Here is a 20529-nt window from a genome sequence, read left to right as displayed (position 1 = left end):
TTACACATATGTGCTATAGTACTAGTAGCACATATGACAGGCTTTCATGTTTTTCTAATTCTGACTTGGTTTGGTGGCCAGTACCTGTGGTCAATTTTTAGCATAGGTTTACATCAGTCAAGAAGAAAATACAAAAATACAGGATATAATACTGAGTGTTGCCATGATACAAAACTTGATTTTGATGCCACAATGATAATAAAAAACACTCTTTCTTTAGACAGTAGAATGTTATTTTCAACATTAAACGGTAGTATTTTCTTTTATATTCCCGTGTGGCCTTATATCTGTGTAATCCTTCAGTGGTCCAGGTAGGTTCCATAGTGGTCCATGGGTGTATACTAGTCTATGTGTCTTATACCTCTGTTCTGATACAGCTCAAGATCATCCTAAAGCGATTGACGTATCTGACAAACAGGGAGGGCATCTGACACACAAGGACATAAAAGGATGGGAGGACATCTGGCACACAGGGATATGACTTCCTTGCATTGATTTCTTCACCCGCAGTATTTGTCACTCACATTCTATTTTCGGCTCTCACACCTGAGTTTGTGAACTGTAGCTGACGTCAAAAAATCATTTAAATTCACAAAACTGTCACAAAATGATCCTCTGCTCCTCTGACCTGCTCCTCTGACCTGCTCCTCTGACCTGCTCCTCTGACCTGCTCCTCTGCTGCTGCTCTGACCTGCTCCTCTGACCTGCTCCTCTGACCTGCTCCTCTGCTCCTCTCCTCCTCTACCTCTGCCGTAGGTTGTGTGGGAGAGAGGCTGAATTTAAATCAGGTTAAATCTGCTCCATTCACAGAGTTCATGTATAATGCATTTATTCATGTTGTGTTTATTCTCATTCAAATCACCTGGACTACACTACAACACAATGGCCCTTTCTGTTTAGAGACTGTGGGCTAGAGCTGACTAGAGAGCCAGACAAAGAGGGGTTAAGCAATGAGTATTATTTAGTATTAAACTATAACATACATACACATCATTCAAATGTTTGGACACACTTTTTCACTAATGTTTCTTCTTTATTTCCATGATTATTTCCATTGTAGATTCTCAATGAAGGCATCAAAACTACGAATGACACGTATGGAATGTAGTAATGAAAACATAAACTCACAATAACTCAAATCTTTGCTAACGTCACTACTTTAGACACTTGGCATTTCTTGACCCTGACGTGGCACAGCTGTGAAGTGAAAGCCATTTGAGAGAAGGCCAAGGGTTTGCAGCACTGTCGACAAAGCAAAACTTTGAGGAATTTAATATAATATTTAGTTGAGTTATTTCACTTTTTTTTCTTCACTACATAATTCCATGTATCTTACTTCGTGTTTTTGATGTCTTCAGTTTGTATTTAAAATGTAGAAAGTAGTAAAAATAAAGAAAAAAAAACAAAACATTGAATAAGAAGGTGTGTCCAAACTGGTCGTTTAGGTCATAATGATTTTCCATTTTGTTGAGTTACACCATAATATTGATTTAAAGAGGCCTAGTAGCAGAAACAGAGAAAGACCTCCTCATTGTGGCACTGTGACTAAACGAAAATGTAAATAATTGCAAGTAAGTACAGTTCAGCGGGTGGAGATAGGGAGTAGGTGAAAACTGAACATTTGTGAATGTAAAACAATACAGACACTACACTAAATATAAATATGTGATAAATGACAGTCTGTGGTTTTGGATGAACAGTGTCATTCACCTGCTGTGTGCAGTGAAGCAGAGCTGACCATCTGGACCAGGACTAAACCAGGACTGAACCAGGACTAAACCAGGACTAAACCAGGACTAGACCAGGATTAAACCAGGACTAGACAAGGTTCAGGAATTTTAATCAAATGGAAACTCAGTCATGTCTAATGTCAGTGATCAGCTTGGGTCTTTTTAATGAAGAGGTTTTGTGTTAAATGGGACTTACAATAAGTCTGTCATAAGCATGTTTGAGAAAACCGAAAGATGATGATTGAAAGATGTTGTATTAGATTTCAATGTGAAAAAAATTTAAAGAAAATTAGGGGGAATCAACATGATAGATTTAGACAGGTTTACACCCAATTTAGTCCTGATTTAGTTCTAATTTGGTTTTAGTTAAGTCCTGGTTCAGTCCAGGTTTAGACCTGACTTAGTCCTGGTTTAATCCTGGTTTAGTCTTGGTTTAGTCCTGGATTACCATGTGCCCTCCAAAAGTCCCCATAAACCAGCAGGCCCAGACATTCTCTCAAGAGACAATCTACAACGCTCTATCAGTGACTATAGCTCAGTATGAAGTCTACAGCACCACAGGAGAACTAGCAGAATGAAGGACAAATACACTCAGGAGGGTCAACCTTGAAAACTTCTTGCTGTGGGACGAGGTTTCTAACCATTGTGTTATCAAAGTTTGGCTCCTCTGAGTCCGCTAGATGAATTCTCACCATGTTTTGATTTCACAAACTCATCAGAATCCATTTTCATCTTCCTGCTGCGTTGAATCTCAAATTTATGGCTCCTATTGGCTCTATCTGGATCAAAGTTGAAGCTCCCAAACAAACCAAAACAAATATGGTGACGTCAATGGACTGACTACTGACTAGTTTTGCAGATATACAGAGATATGCAGAATATTTCATTTATTTTATTTTTTTATGTGCTGAGGGAAAGATGTCTGTGCTTTTTTAAACTCTAAATGGGGTTATCAAAGCCAGCAGAGTCCAGAACATAGAACACCATGTACCATTATACCATATACCATTATTATATAGTGGTTACATATAAAAAACGTCCCAAAGCAGCAGGAGAAATAACTCCAAACTCTCAAAGGGCCTGAACCTGATTTTCATTTCTTCGGGTTCAGATAAATGGTCTTCATATTATGATAAACTGCACAATGAAAAAGTAGATGAAACACATAACCTGTGTATTTTACAAATCAATGTTTAGGGGAATCTGCTAGGCATGTCACAATAACACATTTTGAAGTGCCATATATTTTTGAAGAAAATATAGACAATAAACCATAATATACAAAGTAATTTATAACACTGACAAAACAGTGGCATAAAACATTCTAATTGTTAAAATTATATTCTTTAAGATGGGACAGTTACATAATTATTAAACTAGTACTACAGACATATTAAGTAATTTAATAGAATTTTTAACATGGCAAATTTTTTGTGAATGCGAATGAGGGGGACAGGAGTGGTCGCACTGCAGGGCCAATTGAAATATCTCAATTAAAATAGTTAAATTAGATAAAAAATTGTGTTGTTTTTTTTGTGAAAAGGCTTCCTTACAACTTACAACTACTACCTTATTTGTTACCATAGAATTGTCAACAAACAGGTGACTCGAGGGCAGACTGAGGGAACTGCACAGTTACACTCAAAAGGATGTTCTGAATGTTTGTTAGTATGTCTGTCTGTTGCGTGTGTTTTAATGGTTGTGCATGTTGTAAATATATTTCATTAATGTACGATGTCCCTGTCAAATAAACACATAAATACGGTGAACCTTAACTGACCTTCTTCTGCTCGTCCAGCCCGTGCACGGCCCTCTTCCTCTTCTGAGCTCCCGACATCTCTCCCAGACTCACAATAAATCCACCGACAATCAGGACTCTAATCCAACAAAACCAGGCCCGGTCCAGAAAAGTCCACCATGGTCCAGTCCAGAGACCCACGTCCCCGGGTCCAGCATCAGGACTGAGGACTGAGGACCTGAAAGAGAACAGGGCACCCACAGGAGAGAGCGGGGAGTGTCCTCCAGGGGGTGCTGCAGAAGAGGAGTGAAGGCATGACGCTGGGGTGTGCTTTTAATAAAAAAGATGCTGTCCAAAAAAGAGAAGAAAGACAGGATTTAGACCTGGTTCAGTCCAAGAATTTAGCCCTGGTTTAGACCTGGCTTAGACCTTGTTTGTCCTGGTTTAGACCTGGTTTAGTCCTAGAGTTTAGTCCTTAAGTCTTTGTTTAGTCTTGGTTTACTCCTGGTAAGGTCCTAGAGTTTAGTAGAGTTCAGTGCTGGTTCAGACATGGTTTTATCCTGGTTTAGACCCAGCTCGACTGATTAGTCCTGGGATAGACCTGGGCTAGACCTGGTTTAAACCTGGTTTAGACCAGGCTTAGTCCACAAATTTAGTCATGTTTTAGACCTAGTTTAGTACTGGTTTATTCCACAGTTTGTCCTGATTTAGACCTGGGATTAATTAGATCTGGTATGGTCCCTGTTTTTAAAATGTTATTTAAATCCAAACATGAAAACCCTTAAAAACAATCAACAAATTAAATAAAAATATTAAAAGTAAAACACATTTTGGTTCATTTTTCATTTCAGTTTGAAATTAGAAAATCATTTGTGAACATATATCACTGATGGTCCCCCCTGCAGAGCCAGAGACTGGGACCAGATTGAGGACTATGGATTAATCAATACTTTTTATTGATCAGTCCACAAAAATACAGCAGGTTATAAATTTACAAGGGGAAATGTGACAGGTGGGAGAGAGCAGCGCCTTTCCACTACAATAAAAACACCATTATATAGATCCAGTGGGTTAAGCAATAATACACAGAAACTAGAATTATTTAGTCCTAGTTTAGTCCTGGTTCAGATCATGTTTAGTACTGGTTTAGAGTTAGTAGTCTTGGTTTAGTCCTGGTTTAATTTCATGTTTAGTCTTAGTTTGGTCATGTTTTTGCTGGGATTTAGACCTGTTTAATTCCTGGTTTAGTTCCAGTTTAGTCCCTGGATTTGTTCCGGTTTAGTCTTGGTCTAGTCCTGGTTCAGAATCGGTTCAGACCTGCTTTAGTCCTGGTTCAGTCCTGGTCTAGTCCTGGTTCACACTTGGTTCAGACCTGCTTTAGTCCTGGTTCAGTCCTGGTCTAGTCCTGGTTCAGACTTGGTTTAGACCTGCTTTAGTCCTGGTTCAAACCTGGTCTAGTCCTGGTTCAGACTTGGTTCAGACCTGCTTTAGTCCTGGTTCAGCCCTGGTTCAGTCCTGGTTCAGTCCTGGTCCATTTATTCCCAATACATTTTACGTAATTTTAGCACATAAAACGTTCACTGTCACTTGGGCGACTCATTCGGGACATAGTGATCCCGCTGTCCAGAGTTAGCTCTGGTTTAGTCCTGGTTTAGTCCTGGTTTAGTCCCAGTGCTGGGTTAGTTCTTGGTTAAGCTAGAGCCGGTTTAGTCCCGTTTAAGAATGGACTCGTTGCCCCCGGATTGAGCATCTTTTTTGGGTCCGTACCTTGTTCTCTGTCCCGTTAAAATTACCGAATACCCGTATCCAAATTTTCACCAATAATCACGTTTTATACTCGGTAAAACAAAAGGCTAAGCAAAGGTTAATTAGTCACATGGAGTCATTAATAACCATAGACTGTATATATAAACATGGACTCAACCAACTGGACTGAACCAGGACAAAACTGGACAATATCAGGACAGACTCATCCAGGTTTACAACAAAACTAAACCAGGACTGCACATGGACTAGGACACATCAAAATAAGGACCAAACCGAGACTAAACCAGGTCTAAACCAGGTCTAAACCAAGATCAAAATCGCAGACTCACCTCCCCAGGCTCCTCGCGCTGTTACATCCCTGTCTGCCTCCTCGCGCTCTCTACGTGCTTGTCTCGTGCACCTCAGACTCAGCATCGAGACGCACTCAGGGACCCCGGAAAAAAAAACCTACATCAGGACTGAACCAGACCTGAGCCAGTACAAAACCAAGACTGAGCCAAAGCGAATCCAGGACTAAACCAGGACTGAGCCAGCGCTAAAACATGACTAATAAACCAGCATTAATCTTCGGCTTGTTATGTCCCATTTCAGTTTAGCACTACAGGGATACAGAAGGATCGAAAGGCATCTGACACAAATAAAGTCTGTCTAGTCTAGATTATAAAGTTTTGATTTTAATATTTTCCAGATCGAAATGAGACCTTGCAATAAACCTCAAATGCACAATAGGGCGTAGAAACTGTTATCTATTATTACATGTTCCAAAATCTGAAAATTGTTTGATGTGCAAGGTCCATGAATGCGCCATGATGCTGCTGGTCCTCGTGCTCATCAATCAAGGCGCGCGTGGGGTTCTTTAGACTGCCCTTTGCTCCATCTGTGGGCCAATTGTGGTCACTACAACTGCCTTCAATTAAACTACCGGACAGTAATTACTGATCAGATCTGGAGTCTGGAGGAGATGGAATGAAAAAATGAATGAAAAAATGCTCCTAATTTCTCATTCTGTATCTGTAGACCTTTATGTAGCTATTTTGTACTTTCTTCATGATAAAACATAAAAACATAATAAAAACTCATATACTAATAAATAAATAAAAACTCATACAATAAATAATAATAATAATAACAACAACAACAACAACAACAATAATAATAATAATAATAATAATAATAATAATAATAATAATAATAATAATAATAATAATAATAATAATCTCATACAATACATAAACAAAAACTCAATAAAAACGTATTCTGATAAGTTTTATTGTCGTCAAAATTCACACCTTTTGGAGCTTGTTTAGGTGGTGAGGTGCAAGTGCAACATAAAACAATGAATAGTAAATAGTAGTAGAATAGTAAATACAAATATTGATCAAATAAAAATGCATTAAAATCAGGTAAATTTAAAAATAGACTTATTAATTATAAAATCAAAATATACCGTATGGGCAGAACAACAGTGCAAAGGTAGATTTAGTTATTTTTGATTTTTCTGTACAATATTTGGCTCCCCTCTCACCTTTAGTCTAAAAACAGCGCACATGTTAGATTCCTTCCTAGTTCCCCCGCCCTCTGTGCCCAGACCGCCCCTCGGACCTAACGCCTTGTCCGGGCCCCTCCTCCTCCGCGGCCGGAGCAGAAATGAATGAATTCCGCCAAACTTTTACCATCACACAAACTTCTGGCTGTGTCTAACGCGGGAATACACGATTATAACACGATTTATTTAACAATTTGGAGGTTTTTAACCATTCTAAACCCGCTTTGCACCGGAACACATCGACCCGGGGACTTTGGACTGATTTTCGCTGCATTTTAGAGGCATTTGTTTCACGTGGAAATACAAGTTTTGTCACGTTTCAAGGCGGATAACATTGTGATTACGAATTGGGGTAAGTCTAACGGCTAATATTACTATATTTCTACAACAAATCGTTAAAATCTGTGATTAATCCTACTTTATGTCATATGTTTAGAGGATGGCTTACAGCTACAATCACGTTTCTTCAATTATTTCAATATTTGTAAGCTGTATTTCAGATTTATCTTATAAAGGTGGTGATTTTTACAGATAGAAGCAATCGGCAGTGTTCAACAGTTCGTTTTTATTCCATCTGTGTCTATTTTGAGCAAAACGTGAGCTCAGTTTTAGTCTATAAACTTTATAAACCTGCTATTACGAAATTATAGGTTTCTTATCGTAGTATATATCTCTATATTTTGGTTCTCATGATCCTTTTACCTTAAAATGTGTTCGTTGTGGATCTTATATCTTACATAACTCAATTACCACTCGTTACTGACACGTTTCTTCAATTATTTGGATGTTTGTGTGTATGTTTTAGACTTCTGTGATAAAACCCTAATGTATTTTATTGAAATTAAACTTCGGTGATTTTTAACAATTAATTTTCGTTCTTATGAGGATTTTGGCCAATATCCAATCTAAATATAGTCTGGGAGCTTAAAAACGTTATATTTTCAGTCTTTACAAAGTCATTAAGCTTTGTAGCTTACTCGAAAAGGTTTTGTATGTATGTTACCGCAGTATTTATCCATATATAGAGTTTTCGTATCGTTTTCGTTTCTTAAATACGATAAATATAGATTTCTTGATGTAGTTCCGCGCCAAGGATTTCAAAAGTGTTTACCAGCGCGGGACTCTGAACTTACTTCCGGGGCGCCAGCTCTAAACGCGCTTTGATTGGTCGAGCCTTGCGCAAATGGGCGGGGCTAATATCTACCTTGAGCTCTGATTGGCCGAAAAAGCGGATATAGGCGGGATTATTTAGACAGTTGAGCGCGCTGATTCGATGGAATTTACGTCTGCTACCGCCAAGATTAGTCACAGTAATAACAGTGTATTTAATTAGATTATTAAAAATATATATACATGTAATTTTTAACAGGTTTTATTTAGTTAATTTTACAAAATATAAGCAGTTAATTTCATTTTATTTGAAGCTGTTTGGTAAAAACATACAATAGTTTAGTTGGGTGGGGTGTAGTTGTGGTGTCACATTTTGAGTCTTTACTGCTCTTGATTTTAAATTAATGTTCAATTTTAGTTGAATTGAAAGTTTGGTATTCCTGTTGTATAGTGGTCTTTTTAAGTTGATCCTATATTAGTCAAAAAAGAGGATTAATCAAGGCATTACTTAAATTGCCAGTCTTCCTGATGATAGGTGAGTGGTCTATCCAAGCCTGTTTTGTTTAACTATTTTTAGAACATTTTTTTAGCCCTCCTAAAGTTTTTAAGCATATATTGGTGGTTTTCATTGCATTTTGTCATGAAATATCTAAAAGGAAAATTCCCAAACGTTGAACCTGATAATTTCGATTAGTGACCAGATTCAAGAGCCCCTTTTATTACAACAGAAATCTGCATTAAAACAATATAAATTTTAGCTTCTCCATCCCAATTAAGTATTACTGGCCTGTAGAGTGTTGTGTTTAGGCTTATCAAGATAATCACTATATGGACTTATCGTTCAATACATTAACGCTGGAACAATTTATTTGGGGGTCAGTATTTATCGTGTGTCCTTTTTCTTTGTGGTAGTTTTTTGGTTGTCTATATGATAAGATTTGAGCTGTAAAAGGTTGAATTAATAACTTCTATGACTCATTACAGATGCAAACTAAGTACTAAAGTGTATCATTCTGCTGTTTATTTACTGCAGCTCACAATTTCTTAACAGTATTGTAGATATTTTGTAGTTAGAATTTTGCTTCTAACTACAAAATATGGTTAGAGTTTGTGGTATAAATCCGCTCTTGGGTTTTTGTGTCAGTGGCATGTGTTAAAAATGTGTTACCAAGATTTTAGGCTGGTGAAGGTACCATCTGCACATGAATGGGTCTGATGAGGTTGAAAGTGAACTGTCTCCCTAGTGTCTGACCTCTGACCTCAGGGTGTGGTTCAGTTTCTCTGTTGTGGGGGGAGAGTGAAGGAGGAGAAGGGCCCCTATAGTTTCTGATCAGAGTTTCACATTACAAAAAAAATACCATAATTAGATCAAGATCAGAAAATGAATGTTGGCTAATAAAAAATCAAGAGGGCAGTTAAGGGAATATGATTGTTAAGAAATTAATTCCAGGATATTAATCAATAAAAAAAACAGTATCGGACCTAGATACTCATTTGAGCAGGTATCAATTCTAAAAAAAAAAGCACATTCACAAGACAGAAATTAACATGTCTTTAAAATGATCTTGAGCTGTATCAGAACAAGTATAATATAATAATAATAATATATATAAGACCACATAGACTAGTATACACCCATGGACCACTATGGAACCTACCTGGACGACTGAGAGATTACACAGATGTAAGGCCACATCGGAATATAAAATATTCAAATTTTTAAATAAAGAGTGTTTTTATTGCCATTGTGGTATCAGAAACGATTTTGAACATCAAGTCTATTCCTCAAAGAGCCTGAAATTTTAGTATTATGACACTAATTTGTACTAGATACTCATTTGAACAGATAATACAATTGAAAAAGTCATATAAATAGGACACAATTACAATTTTTTTCTGAAATGGCTTTAGAATCATCTTGGTCTTGAGCTATATCAAAACTAGTAGAACGTCTGATAATGGAAATTTCCAAACTTCAGACCACAAAAGTTGAACAAACTATAAATATTAATCTTATCGGTTAAAGTCCTTTCAACTGGCAAAAATAGTAAGGCAAGGCAAGTTTATTTGTATAGCACAATTCGTACACAAAGTAATTCAAAGTGCACGTCTTTGGGGTTGAATAATGGCACCACTTTCTGAAGCTAAAAATCATTTCACTTTTGTTTATTTATACTAACAGACAAGAGGTTGAAAATTGTGCTGGTTTTTGTTTCATGTGAATAGGCCCAGTAATTACAGAGATATTAACCGTAAACCAGGTCAACATATCTGCAATCTGACAGCAAATTCTACCTGAGAATTCTGACCTATCTCCAGCTCAGGTTAAACTATAGGGACTTTACAATGTTCTGATATATTCTCTGTCTTGTCTTTTGCAGGATGAAGCTCTGCTAGTTCTGTAGACTTCAGAATAGTGAGTTTAAACCATGGGACCACTGACCACTCCTAAGAAAGGGGTCGAGGGCCACTGTGTCGACCCCTGGACCCCCACCTCCAACCTGAAGATTTTGATCAGTGCTGCCAGCCCCGAGATACGCAACCGCGAGAAGGAGCGCACCCTTGAGGAGGCTGAAGGATACTGCAAACAGGTACACAGAGGCACAGGGATTAGGCAATACTCGCAGTATAGAAATTTTCATATCGTACACTAGCTAAGGAATAGACTCGATACACAATGCCAATTACGATACCATGATGGTAATAAAAAACTCTTAGACATTTAACATTAAATTGTACCACTTTGTTTTCTATTCCCATGTGGCTTTATATCTGTGTAATCCCTCAGTGGTCCAGGTAGGTTCCATAGTGGTCCATGGGTGTATACTAGTCTATGTGTCTTATACTTGTTCTAATACAGCTTAAGATCATTCTAAAGCTATTCAGGAAAGGTTCGTCTCTGTCCTGTGAACATGACTTTTTTAATATCGATACCTGCTCAAATGAGTATCTAGTTTTCATACTAGTTTTAGTAACAAATAGTATCTTTAAGTTTTGGTCAAGCTCATTTAGTGGTAAAGTGATCTTAAAGTGGTGTGCGTATCATATTGACTTGTATATTGTTCATGTTGTTGCAGGATGCAGAGGAGGCAGAGGAGGGTGAGAGGATGACTAGTAGAAAGGACAAAAGTCTGGGGCTGCTCTGTCACAAGTTTCTGGAGAGATTTCCAGATTTCCCTGATCCAGAAAAAGATCATGACATCAGCCTGGATGACATGGCCTCAGAGCTCAGTGAGTGATTTCCTTGTTAAATAGTTCAATAATTGTGTAATAGTGTTCGGACAGTAGAGTGGAGTGTCCCTCTCTCAGCTGGAGCAGAGTCAGTATTATATTTCATTCTCTGTTGTTTTCAACAGAAATGTCCTATTTCATAGGACATTTCTGTTGTGACAAGGTCCATTTTACCAATGTATTTCTCTAACCAGACAGTAGAATATTAATATTTGAATACTATAAAATGTATGCAGGAAAAGTAACTCCAGTAACAATATAACGTAGTCAAAACCTAAAAATGTGAAATTAAAAGTAGCTTAGTGGTAGAGCGTTTGCCCAAAAACCCGAAGGCTGACAGTTTTGTCACAGTGTATCTGGGAAAAACACTCAACTCACTTTGACAGTGTGAATGTGGTGTTTGAGTGGTTTGTGGTTTTGAAGGCTGAAAGCACAGATTTGCAGTCACACGCTTCAGTTGACCCCAGGGCAGAAGTAGCTTAAAAACACCAAGTGTGGTGAGATGAGTGAATAACCTAACAGCAGATTTAAGCCACTAAAACTATTCTAAAAGTATTATATGGTTAAAGTCATGAACTGCAATAAATAAACAACAGAACCTTAGTAATTAGTTTGCATCTGTAATGAGTCATGGAAGTGATTCATTTAACTTTCAACAGCTCAAATCTTATAATATAGACAAAATATAAACAAAAATTTCCCAGTTGTGCAAAGAAAAGGTTCACACAATAAATACTGACCCCAAAAATATATATAATATAATATATTGTTACATGTGTCATTTATTGAACAATAAGTCAATATAGTGATTATCCTGGTACACCTAATTACACATGTAATGCACAGAACATGTTGGTTTCTGTTCTGTCGCATGAAGAACAGGCGCAGAGGTACTGATATCGTTCTGTAGATCTTTATTGTCGGTTACAGACGGCTTAAAGGCAGCGTCCAGCAACATTCAAAACTGAGTCTAAAGCAGAGTTTAACAAAGTGAGATTGCGCTGTGTGACTCCTGTATTAAAGGAGGCTACAGAGAAGAAATGTGGCCTTAACCAAAATGACCAGAATGTAGCTGCTATCCTCTCTTAGTGTGATATATGGCCACCGCTGTATGGGAAACAGAACATTTTTGTACCTTTGTAAGAAAGTAAGCAATGTATTATATTTGTATATTGTTCACAAACACATCACCAGATTGTGTAAAAGAGATTATTTAATAAAGTTGAAATATAAAATGATCTTTTTTACTCTTACAGTTTTAAAAAGGTTCTACAATCACAACTGAACCTGTGTGTCCAGAGCCTTTAACCTGCAAATAGAGGACAGATACAAGTGTATCTCATTCTCAGTATATGGACAGGCCTTATGTGAATGCTCAGAACCTCCAGAATTCACTCACTACACTGCAGAGGCTGCACTAGCACTGATTCATGATTGGCTGCAGGTGCTGGGATTTAGGTAGTGACCATTCAGATCATAGAGAGACATTTTAGGTTTAAACCAACAGGATTTTAGCACTAAAACCGGCAACCGAAGTGAGAGACTCATGTGAGGCTCATTCTGCTTTCGTCTTGAAGTAAAACACCAGGCTATAACATAAATAGTATATAATAGTATAATTAAGAATAAATAAGCATTATAATTGTTATCATTGTATTTGATTTGAACATGTTTACTTTGCATCTGGAGGCACAGATTGGTCATGTTTATAGAATTTTAAATCAAAATCTTAGATATAGTTCCATTTAAAGTTTATGCTTGTTGTCCTTAGACGTGGAGCGAAGGCGGATCTACGACATCATGAATGTTCTGGAGAGCCTTCACATGGTTAGCCGCTCTGCTAAGAACCGCTACACATGGCACGGACGTACCAAGCTCGCACAGACCCTGTACGTACTGAGGCAGGCGGGAGAGGAGCAGGGATACGGCATCCAGATGCAGCAGATCCGACAGAGGAGCCACGAGGAGGAGGGAGGAGAGGCGGAGGATAAGGAGAACAGGCAGGAGCAGAGCCAAGACACAGCCCAGGACAGAGGGTCGAAGGTTGGGCAGCAGAGCAAAGAGCTGTGTTTTGTGGAGCTGCCGGGGGTTGAATTTAAAGCAGGTAAGGCTGATATCAAGCTGGGACTGAACCAGTAATGAACCAGGACTAAACCAGAACTGGATCAGGACTTGACTAGGACTTGACCAAGATAAACTGGGACTAATTTGAGCCTAAAATTGGACTAAACCAGAACTTTGAAACAAAACCAGTACTAAACTGTTACTAAACCAGGGTTATAACAGAACTGGACTGAGACTGGTCAAACATAAACCCAGGCATGAACTGGGACTGGGACAAGACTGAGAACTGTGATGGATCAGAACAAGGACCAGGATTCAGGGCTAGACCAGAACTAAATAGTGAACTCACTCAAGGAAAGTATTGCTAAAGCAGCATTTAAAAAGTACATTGTATTCGATCTGGTATGGGGCTCTTTGACTAAAAATATATATTTTTAAATCAGTTGGTTTAGTTGTAGTTTCTAATTCTGATGTGTGGTCTTGGACAAGTGAGACACAGGTCAAATGCAGACGACATGTATGCCACAAGCACAGTACAGTCTAACCCTAAGATCCCATGATCCTCGTTGTTTCCTCAGCATCTGTGAACAGTCGAAAGGACAAGTCTCTTCGTGTCATGAGTCAGAAGTTTGTGATGCTTTTCCTGGTGGCACGCCCCCGTGTCGTCAGTCTGGACGTTGCAGCTCAGATCCTGATCGGAGAAGACCAGGGAGAGGCCCAGGACAAGAACAAGTTCAAAAGTGAGTGCACAAATACTGTTCTAAACCTCCCTGTGTGTCAGATGCCCTCCCTGTGTCTCCATGGGGTCTGTATGTTCTGAAATGTCCTTGTGTGTCAGATGCCCTCCCTGTGTCTCCATGGGGTCTGTATGTTCTGAAATGTCCTTGTGTGTCAGACACCCTCCCACAAACATGTTCTGAAATGCATGTGATTCTTGAATACATTTTTTTAAATGAACTTTTTTATTATTACAGCTAAAGTGCGGCGCTTGTACGACATCGCTAACGTGCTGCGTAGTCTGAAGCTGATTGAGAAAGTTCATGTGACGGAGGAGCGTGGGAGAAAGCCTGCCTTTGAGTGGGTGGGGCCAGAGGAGTTCCAGCAGGTCAAAGGTGAATAGTACACTGTGGGGTATTTATACCTAAACAAGGGGATGGTAGTGACAGAAATGAACATTTTCATCAGAGGTTACTTTAACATTAATTATTTAAAATTCCCAAGGCAGTCTGTCATTTTGATGGGTTAAAAATAGATTAAGACTTAATAGATTAAGACTTTAAATGCCACAGCACTGAAATTTGGCATTTACCGCGGTCTTCGTGAACGTATTGAGATGAAACTGAACTAAAACCAGGCTTTCCCCTTCCCTTGGCCATGCATTCAAAGCCAATTCCCCTGTGGTTCACAAATGATGCATATATAGAGCATAATGCGGACAGAAAAACACAAAGAACAGAGAGGAGTGTGACAGTGAAGGCAAAGAGAAGAAGAAAAATCAAGCAGCAACTTATACTTTTTCTGGCCCCAATATTCATAGCGTACACGGAGGAGGCAAACAATTGTGAGACACAAGTGTTTGACTCCTCTGTGTACACTATGAATATTGCAACTTCTCTAGAAAAGAATTTAACTGTATAGAAAGGGTATGATTTGTGTTTTGGCTCCTAAGTCGATTGTCCAATATAAAATCCAAATCAGCTTCTAACTTTGGGTTACCAGATCCTTAAATCTGTTAAATGCTCCTGATCTTTAAACTCGCCATTGTGTTTCAGATGTGGAGGTGAAACCGGAAAAGCCTAAAGTCCTCACATCTCGGTCATCGAAAGAAAACTGCTCCAAAAGCCTCTTCTCAACCAAACGCGGCTTCACCAGACATCAGTCCCTCATCAAACTGGCCCAAAGCATCCAGGAGGACAGGAGGAGGGTCAGCAGCGCCCCCAGCAGCCCCGCCAAGGACACTGCAGGTCAGGGGGCAGGGGTGGGTGATAGTGACGAAAATGAAAATCTATTGTTTTGGGGGTATATGATGTCAGTGATGATATTTTGTCAATCCAACAGAAATGTGTTAAAACCTGTCTTTTAAATGTCGTAGTTTAGGTTAAGTTACCAGACAAATGTGAAACCCAATAAAGTGCAGAAATCCCCTTCACTTAAAAGGTTTAGGACAGGTTTGACTATTCATTTTACTAAAACACACTGAAGATAATTATATTTAAGTTTTAACAATTACTTTGTTAAAATCATATTTAAAGAAATGGGAACAATAAACAAAAAATGTCACTTTTGTCTTGAGGGCTATTACTCACCTCAAAGTTCCCTGACACAAGATCTGATGACTTTACCTGTTTGAGCTTTCTGTCGTTATCATATTGTATTATATTTTCCTGCTCAGTGTACTTAAATTGGAACTATTGGAATAGAACTTAATGTAATTTTCAACATATTTTTTTTACTTTTCTTCACAAATTGCTTCTTTATTGGTGTAAAACTATAATTTATATTTATAACAGATTTTGTTTCACCAGATTAAGTTAAAAGTCATATTCACTTCAAAACATAACATCAGGGGTTTGTTTTTTCCCAAGAAGCTCTTTTTCTCTGCATATCTTTAAAAAAGCACATTATCAGTATTTCATTAATCTGCCCGTCTCTCCTCAGTAATAATAAAACCATAATATCTCCTGTGTCTCTCCTCTTGCTGCAGGTGACTCTAGAGTGGATTTCCCAAGCAAAATGGCTCAACTCGCGGCCATCTGTAAAATCCAACTGGACCACGAATCTTCAGGGTCAGTTTATTACTTTAAACGTTTTTACATTTTCAGTTTCTTACTTTCTTTGAGAGTTTTTGCCATTGTCCTTCTCATCATCAGTTGTAATATTTTACTGCAGCCTTAGACTTTGTGCATAACTTTGCTTGTAACACAGGGAATCCAAAGATCAACTAGTGATGACTTTATTTACCTCTTGAAAGCAATATAACATTTTAGATGAATCGAAATGAAAGCAAAATTACAATCAAACAATAAAATGGTGTTATAGTAATGGCTGTATCGCTCAGCCCTACACATGCTTCTCATGTTGACTTCTTGTTCCTCTTGTTTCAGATCCAAATCATCAGAATCTGCCCAAGCCTCATTACCTTTGACCCCCGTGACACCTCTGACCCCCCTCATCCCTGTCCTGTTACCGCGGCAGGAGGCGGCAAGGACTTATGCAGTATATGTCCCGCCCCCTTCACTGCGAGCCGTGACGCGCCCTCAGCCGACGAGTCTCGCTGTACGATCAATGACTTTCGACAGTCCCACCGCCGTTAAACGCCACGGAGCAGATCAACCAGAGGCGAGTCCATCCAAAACCAAGAGAACTGACCACGGCTTTAAGGTAAACCCACCCTCGTCTGCATCCTCTGCTCCATCTGACCCCCTCCTCTGTACCATATATTCACTGTCCCTCCTCTGCACCTTTCTTTCTGTAGGACGTGTCTCCTAAGTTGGGTGAAATTCTCCAAGCTCGTCTGAAATCTCGTGTTCATTTGACCAATCGGCCGTCTCCTCGTGCTCTCCACTTGGATCCCGAGTTCCTGAGCCCGGCCAATCAGGTGCAAGAAAACAGCCCAGCAGCAGCCAATCACGTGTCAGAACAGAGCACGATGGACATGTTCTTGGAGAGAGAGGAGAGGAGCGTGGAGAGTGACGGATTAACGCCGATCCGAGCTGTTCCGCTGACACCCGGGACCATCCACACAGAGGTAAAGTTTAGTTGTAGGATCAAAGGAGGAGTTTGTAGTTAAAACCTCTACAAACATGTTCTGAAATGCACGGTGGCACAGTGGTTAGAGTGATCACTACTTACCCAAAGGTCAGCAGTTCGATCCAAGCTTCATCTAGTACTGCTGGTGTGTTTTTAGGCAAGACGCTTGTGTGATGTGTGAGTGTTGGTGGTGGTGTGAGGGGCCGATGGCGCAGAATGGCAGCCTCTCTTCTATCGCACTGACCCGGGGCAGCTGTGGCTAAAACATCAACTATCACCGAGTGTGGAGTGAATGAATAATGCATGAAAATGAAAAGCGACTGTATAAGAATAATGCATTATTGTAATATTAACACATCAGGTTATGAGCTGATTTGAGATTGTGTTGTTTTGTTTAAGACTCTGGTCCCGGCCGGTTATCTCATCCCTCTGTCTCAGTCTGTCATCGGCTTCAAGGATCTGCAGAGCTCCAAAGATACGCCAGCCACTCCCACATACCTGTACCATACGCCCACTGCAGGTAAGTCTCACCTGTACCGCACACACGCACACCTGTAGCACACCCGTAGCACACCCGTAGCACACCTGTAGCACACCTGTAGCACACTTGACCACTCCCACATGCCTGTACCATATGCCCACTCCAGGTAAGACTCAGCTGTACCGCACACACACACTCTCACACACACGCACACACACACCTATATCACTCCCACATATCTACCATACTCCCATTACAGGTACAGAAAGGATACATCAATACTACTATTCTTATCGATACTTCTTATTGGTCTGGTCTTTTAATGGCACTCTGCAGAAATATTTAAAATTACATCAAATATTAAAAGTTTTAGATTTAATAACCAGGTTACAATTTATCACTGTAATGTAATGTATAATCTTTTTGTCTCTAGGCACCAGACCAATGCTGTACCAAGAGATGACACCTACGAGCGTGCACATGACCCCTACGAACGTGCACGTGACCCCCACGAGCGTGCACATGACCCCTACGAACGTGCACGTGACCCCCACGAGCGTGCACATGAGCCGGGCCTCTCCTCTGTGCACGCCCCGCACCCAGAGCCCCAGCCCCGCCATCCTCAACTTCACTCTGCAAAACCTCGGGTTGATCTCCGGACACAACCAGGTCCAGACCCCGGTACAGACCCCGACCCGGCCTCAGGTGGGCTGCAGTCCTCCGTTTCCTCTCTCTCTCCCGCAAAGAGGAGGAGGAATGGTCTTTATCAAACCAGTGTCTCCTCTTCACGCACAGGGGACAGGAAGCGGACAACAGGTGGCGCTCATCAGTCTGCAGCAGGTGAGGACGTTGTTTAAGCAGCAGTAGATTATGGGGCTAGGGTTTGTTTTGCCCTTGAGAAAGACACTTCACTCACACAGTTCTGTCTATCGGTAATTTCATTAAAAACGTTTCTTGCTTAAATTGTCTAAAGGTCCTAAATTATGCACAGTTGATTCTTGTCCCTTGATCTAACCTCGTATCTCCTTTGTCTTTTTCAGCCAGGACCGGTGACACCATCTTCCTCGTCGCCCGGTTTCTTCCACACACCTGTTTCCATGACGCCACTCTCCTCCGTCACCAGGGCGACCGGCGTCTCTCACAGTAACCGCACCGTGTTTGTGGCTCAGCGAAAACTCGACATCTGTGCCGAAGATTTATGAACCAGACAAATTGTAGCCAACTTTAGATCAATTTAATTCAAGAGACATTTTCAGAAATCAACTGTGAAATTTATAAAAAATAAACGCTAAAATGCAGAGGAGTGACTGGTGAAGAAGAGAAGTGTTTTGTCGTAGTGTGTTCAAAGGTAAAACCAAACAAAAACAAAATCTTCAAAAAATCGTTTAGTGATGGCTAAAGCGACTTGAAGTATGAAGTGAGTATGACAGGTTTTTATGACTCAAGTTTGGACTTAATTCAGAGGGAGTACCATAGACTGTATATAAATGGACATAGCTAACCTGCTAGCTGCTGCATTCCAAATAGGATGTGCTCATAGGAGTGCTTCCGGCTCCATCGACTGTGGCTCCAATTCATTTTATATTGAAAAGTTGTCACCACTCTCTCTATAACTGCTGCTGTTAGGCTCGTCATTTTGGCCATTATTGTGTCCATAAATTGAAAGATGAACATTGATAACAGGCAAATTAGGTGCCTTCTTTCCCTGAGGTTGCTCCCACTACCGTTAGCAACAATTGGCTCTTTGGTTGCTATGATACTGTTGGTCGGAATTCCAAATATGGATCATAGATATTCACCCCTGTAACTGCGAGCCTCGACTGAAGCTGAACGCTACAGGTGACGTCACACTAATTTAGTCCACTTCTTTATACAGTCTGTGGGTTATACCTGTTGTAAATATAAATTATAGTTTTACTCCAATTTGTGAATAAAAGTTGAAAAACTTAAAGGACGTACGTACAGGAAGTGGAGAGTTCCAAACGCACTGGTGACATCTCACTGGGAGAAATCTGTCCAAAGGTTTAGCACATTTTACATGCATTAAACACACATTTTCTTATACTTTGAACATGATTTCAACTAAATAAAGGTGCAACATTTGTATTTGTCAAATATTAATCACTGTGTACATTAGACGAGTGTACACAGTGAACAACATGATGGATAACAGTTATGAAATTCCCAGTGTGATGTTATGATTTCCAGTAAGGAAGCACAATTTTAAACCTGAAGGCGGCTGGCCCTTCATTAGAAAAGTTACATAGTAGAGCTTTAAACAAGGTGGGCAAAGTGTCTTGACCTACTCTGCACTGGTCACTGGAGTTCGTATCAAACCGCAGACCTCCTGGTTATAAGGCGATGGCTCTACCACTTGAGCGATGGCTGTTCCGATGTTTCAAATACATTTTATACATTTTTAAATGCTCCAATTTTACTACTTGTATTTTCTTAGTATTTCTAATCAGAGAAAAAAGGTTCTTGACAAGAATTTATAATTTAGACATTTTAATTTGATTTTATTATGTTTTTAGTTTTATCTTTTCACTTCATATATCTTTTTTTTTACAAGATTTTTTTGTTTCTTGGGTGATCTGGAGTTGCACATGTACATGTTTTTAAAATGTGAATAATTGTGACAAGAATCAAATTCTGAGTAATTTATGAAAAAATGGCAAAACAGTAAAATGTAAATATCTGAATAAATGGTTTTGTAAAAATCTAGTTTCGTTTTTGTTTTTTGGATTTTGCTTGGTTACAGTAAGGCAGGAGCAGAGATGGGTAGAGTAGCCAGAAATGTATTTGAGTAAATGTACTGTTACTTCAAAATATTACTCAAGTAGAAGTATACACTCACTTAAAGGATTATTAGGAACACCTGTTCAATTTCTCCTTAATGCAATTATCTAATCAACCAATCACATGGCAGTTGCTTCAATGCATTTAGGGGTGTGGTCCTGGTCAAGACAATCTCCTGAACTCCAAACTGAATGTCAGAATGGGAAAGAAAGGTGATTTAAGCTATTTTGAGCGTGGCATGGTTGTTGGTGCCAGACGGTATTCACAATCTGCTCAGTTACTGGGATTTTCACGCACAACCATTTCTAGGGTT

At 39.5% G+C, this 20529-nt stretch overlaps 1 protein-coding gene across 1 annotated transcript; it reads left to right on the top strand.

Annotated features, from left to right (window-relative positions):
• The first annotated feature begins 7084 nt into the window (after positions 1 to 7084).
• On the top strand, positions 7085 to 19821 carry e2f8 (E2F transcription factor 8). The gene is made up of 13 exons (XM_033991824.2): positions 7085 to 7133; positions 10273 to 10482; positions 10969 to 11122; positions 12894 to 13226; positions 13765 to 13926; positions 14161 to 14298; positions 14959 to 15150; positions 15891 to 15972; positions 16291 to 16567; positions 16662 to 16934; positions 17336 to 17456; positions 17851 to 18257; positions 18458 to 19821. Exons 2-13 carry the CDS (start codon positions 10321 to 10323, stop codon positions 18617 to 18619), a joined length of 2463 nt encoding a protein of 820 aa, XP_033847715.1. The 5' UTR covers positions 7085 to 7133; positions 10273 to 10320; the 3' UTR covers positions 18620 to 19821.
• The last annotated feature ends 708 nt before the right edge of the window (positions 19822 to 20529 follow it).

Source organism: Periophthalmus magnuspinnatus, chromosome 3 (genome assembly GCF_009829125.3).
Source record: "Periophthalmus magnuspinnatus isolate fPerMag1 chromosome 3, fPerMag1.2.pri, whole genome shotgun sequence".
Taxonomy (NCBI): domain Eukaryota; kingdom Metazoa; phylum Chordata; class Actinopteri; order Gobiiformes; family Gobiidae; genus Periophthalmus; species Periophthalmus magnuspinnatus.
Note: the sequence above shows the minus strand (reverse complement) of the source record. Positions and strands in the feature narration are given on the sequence as shown.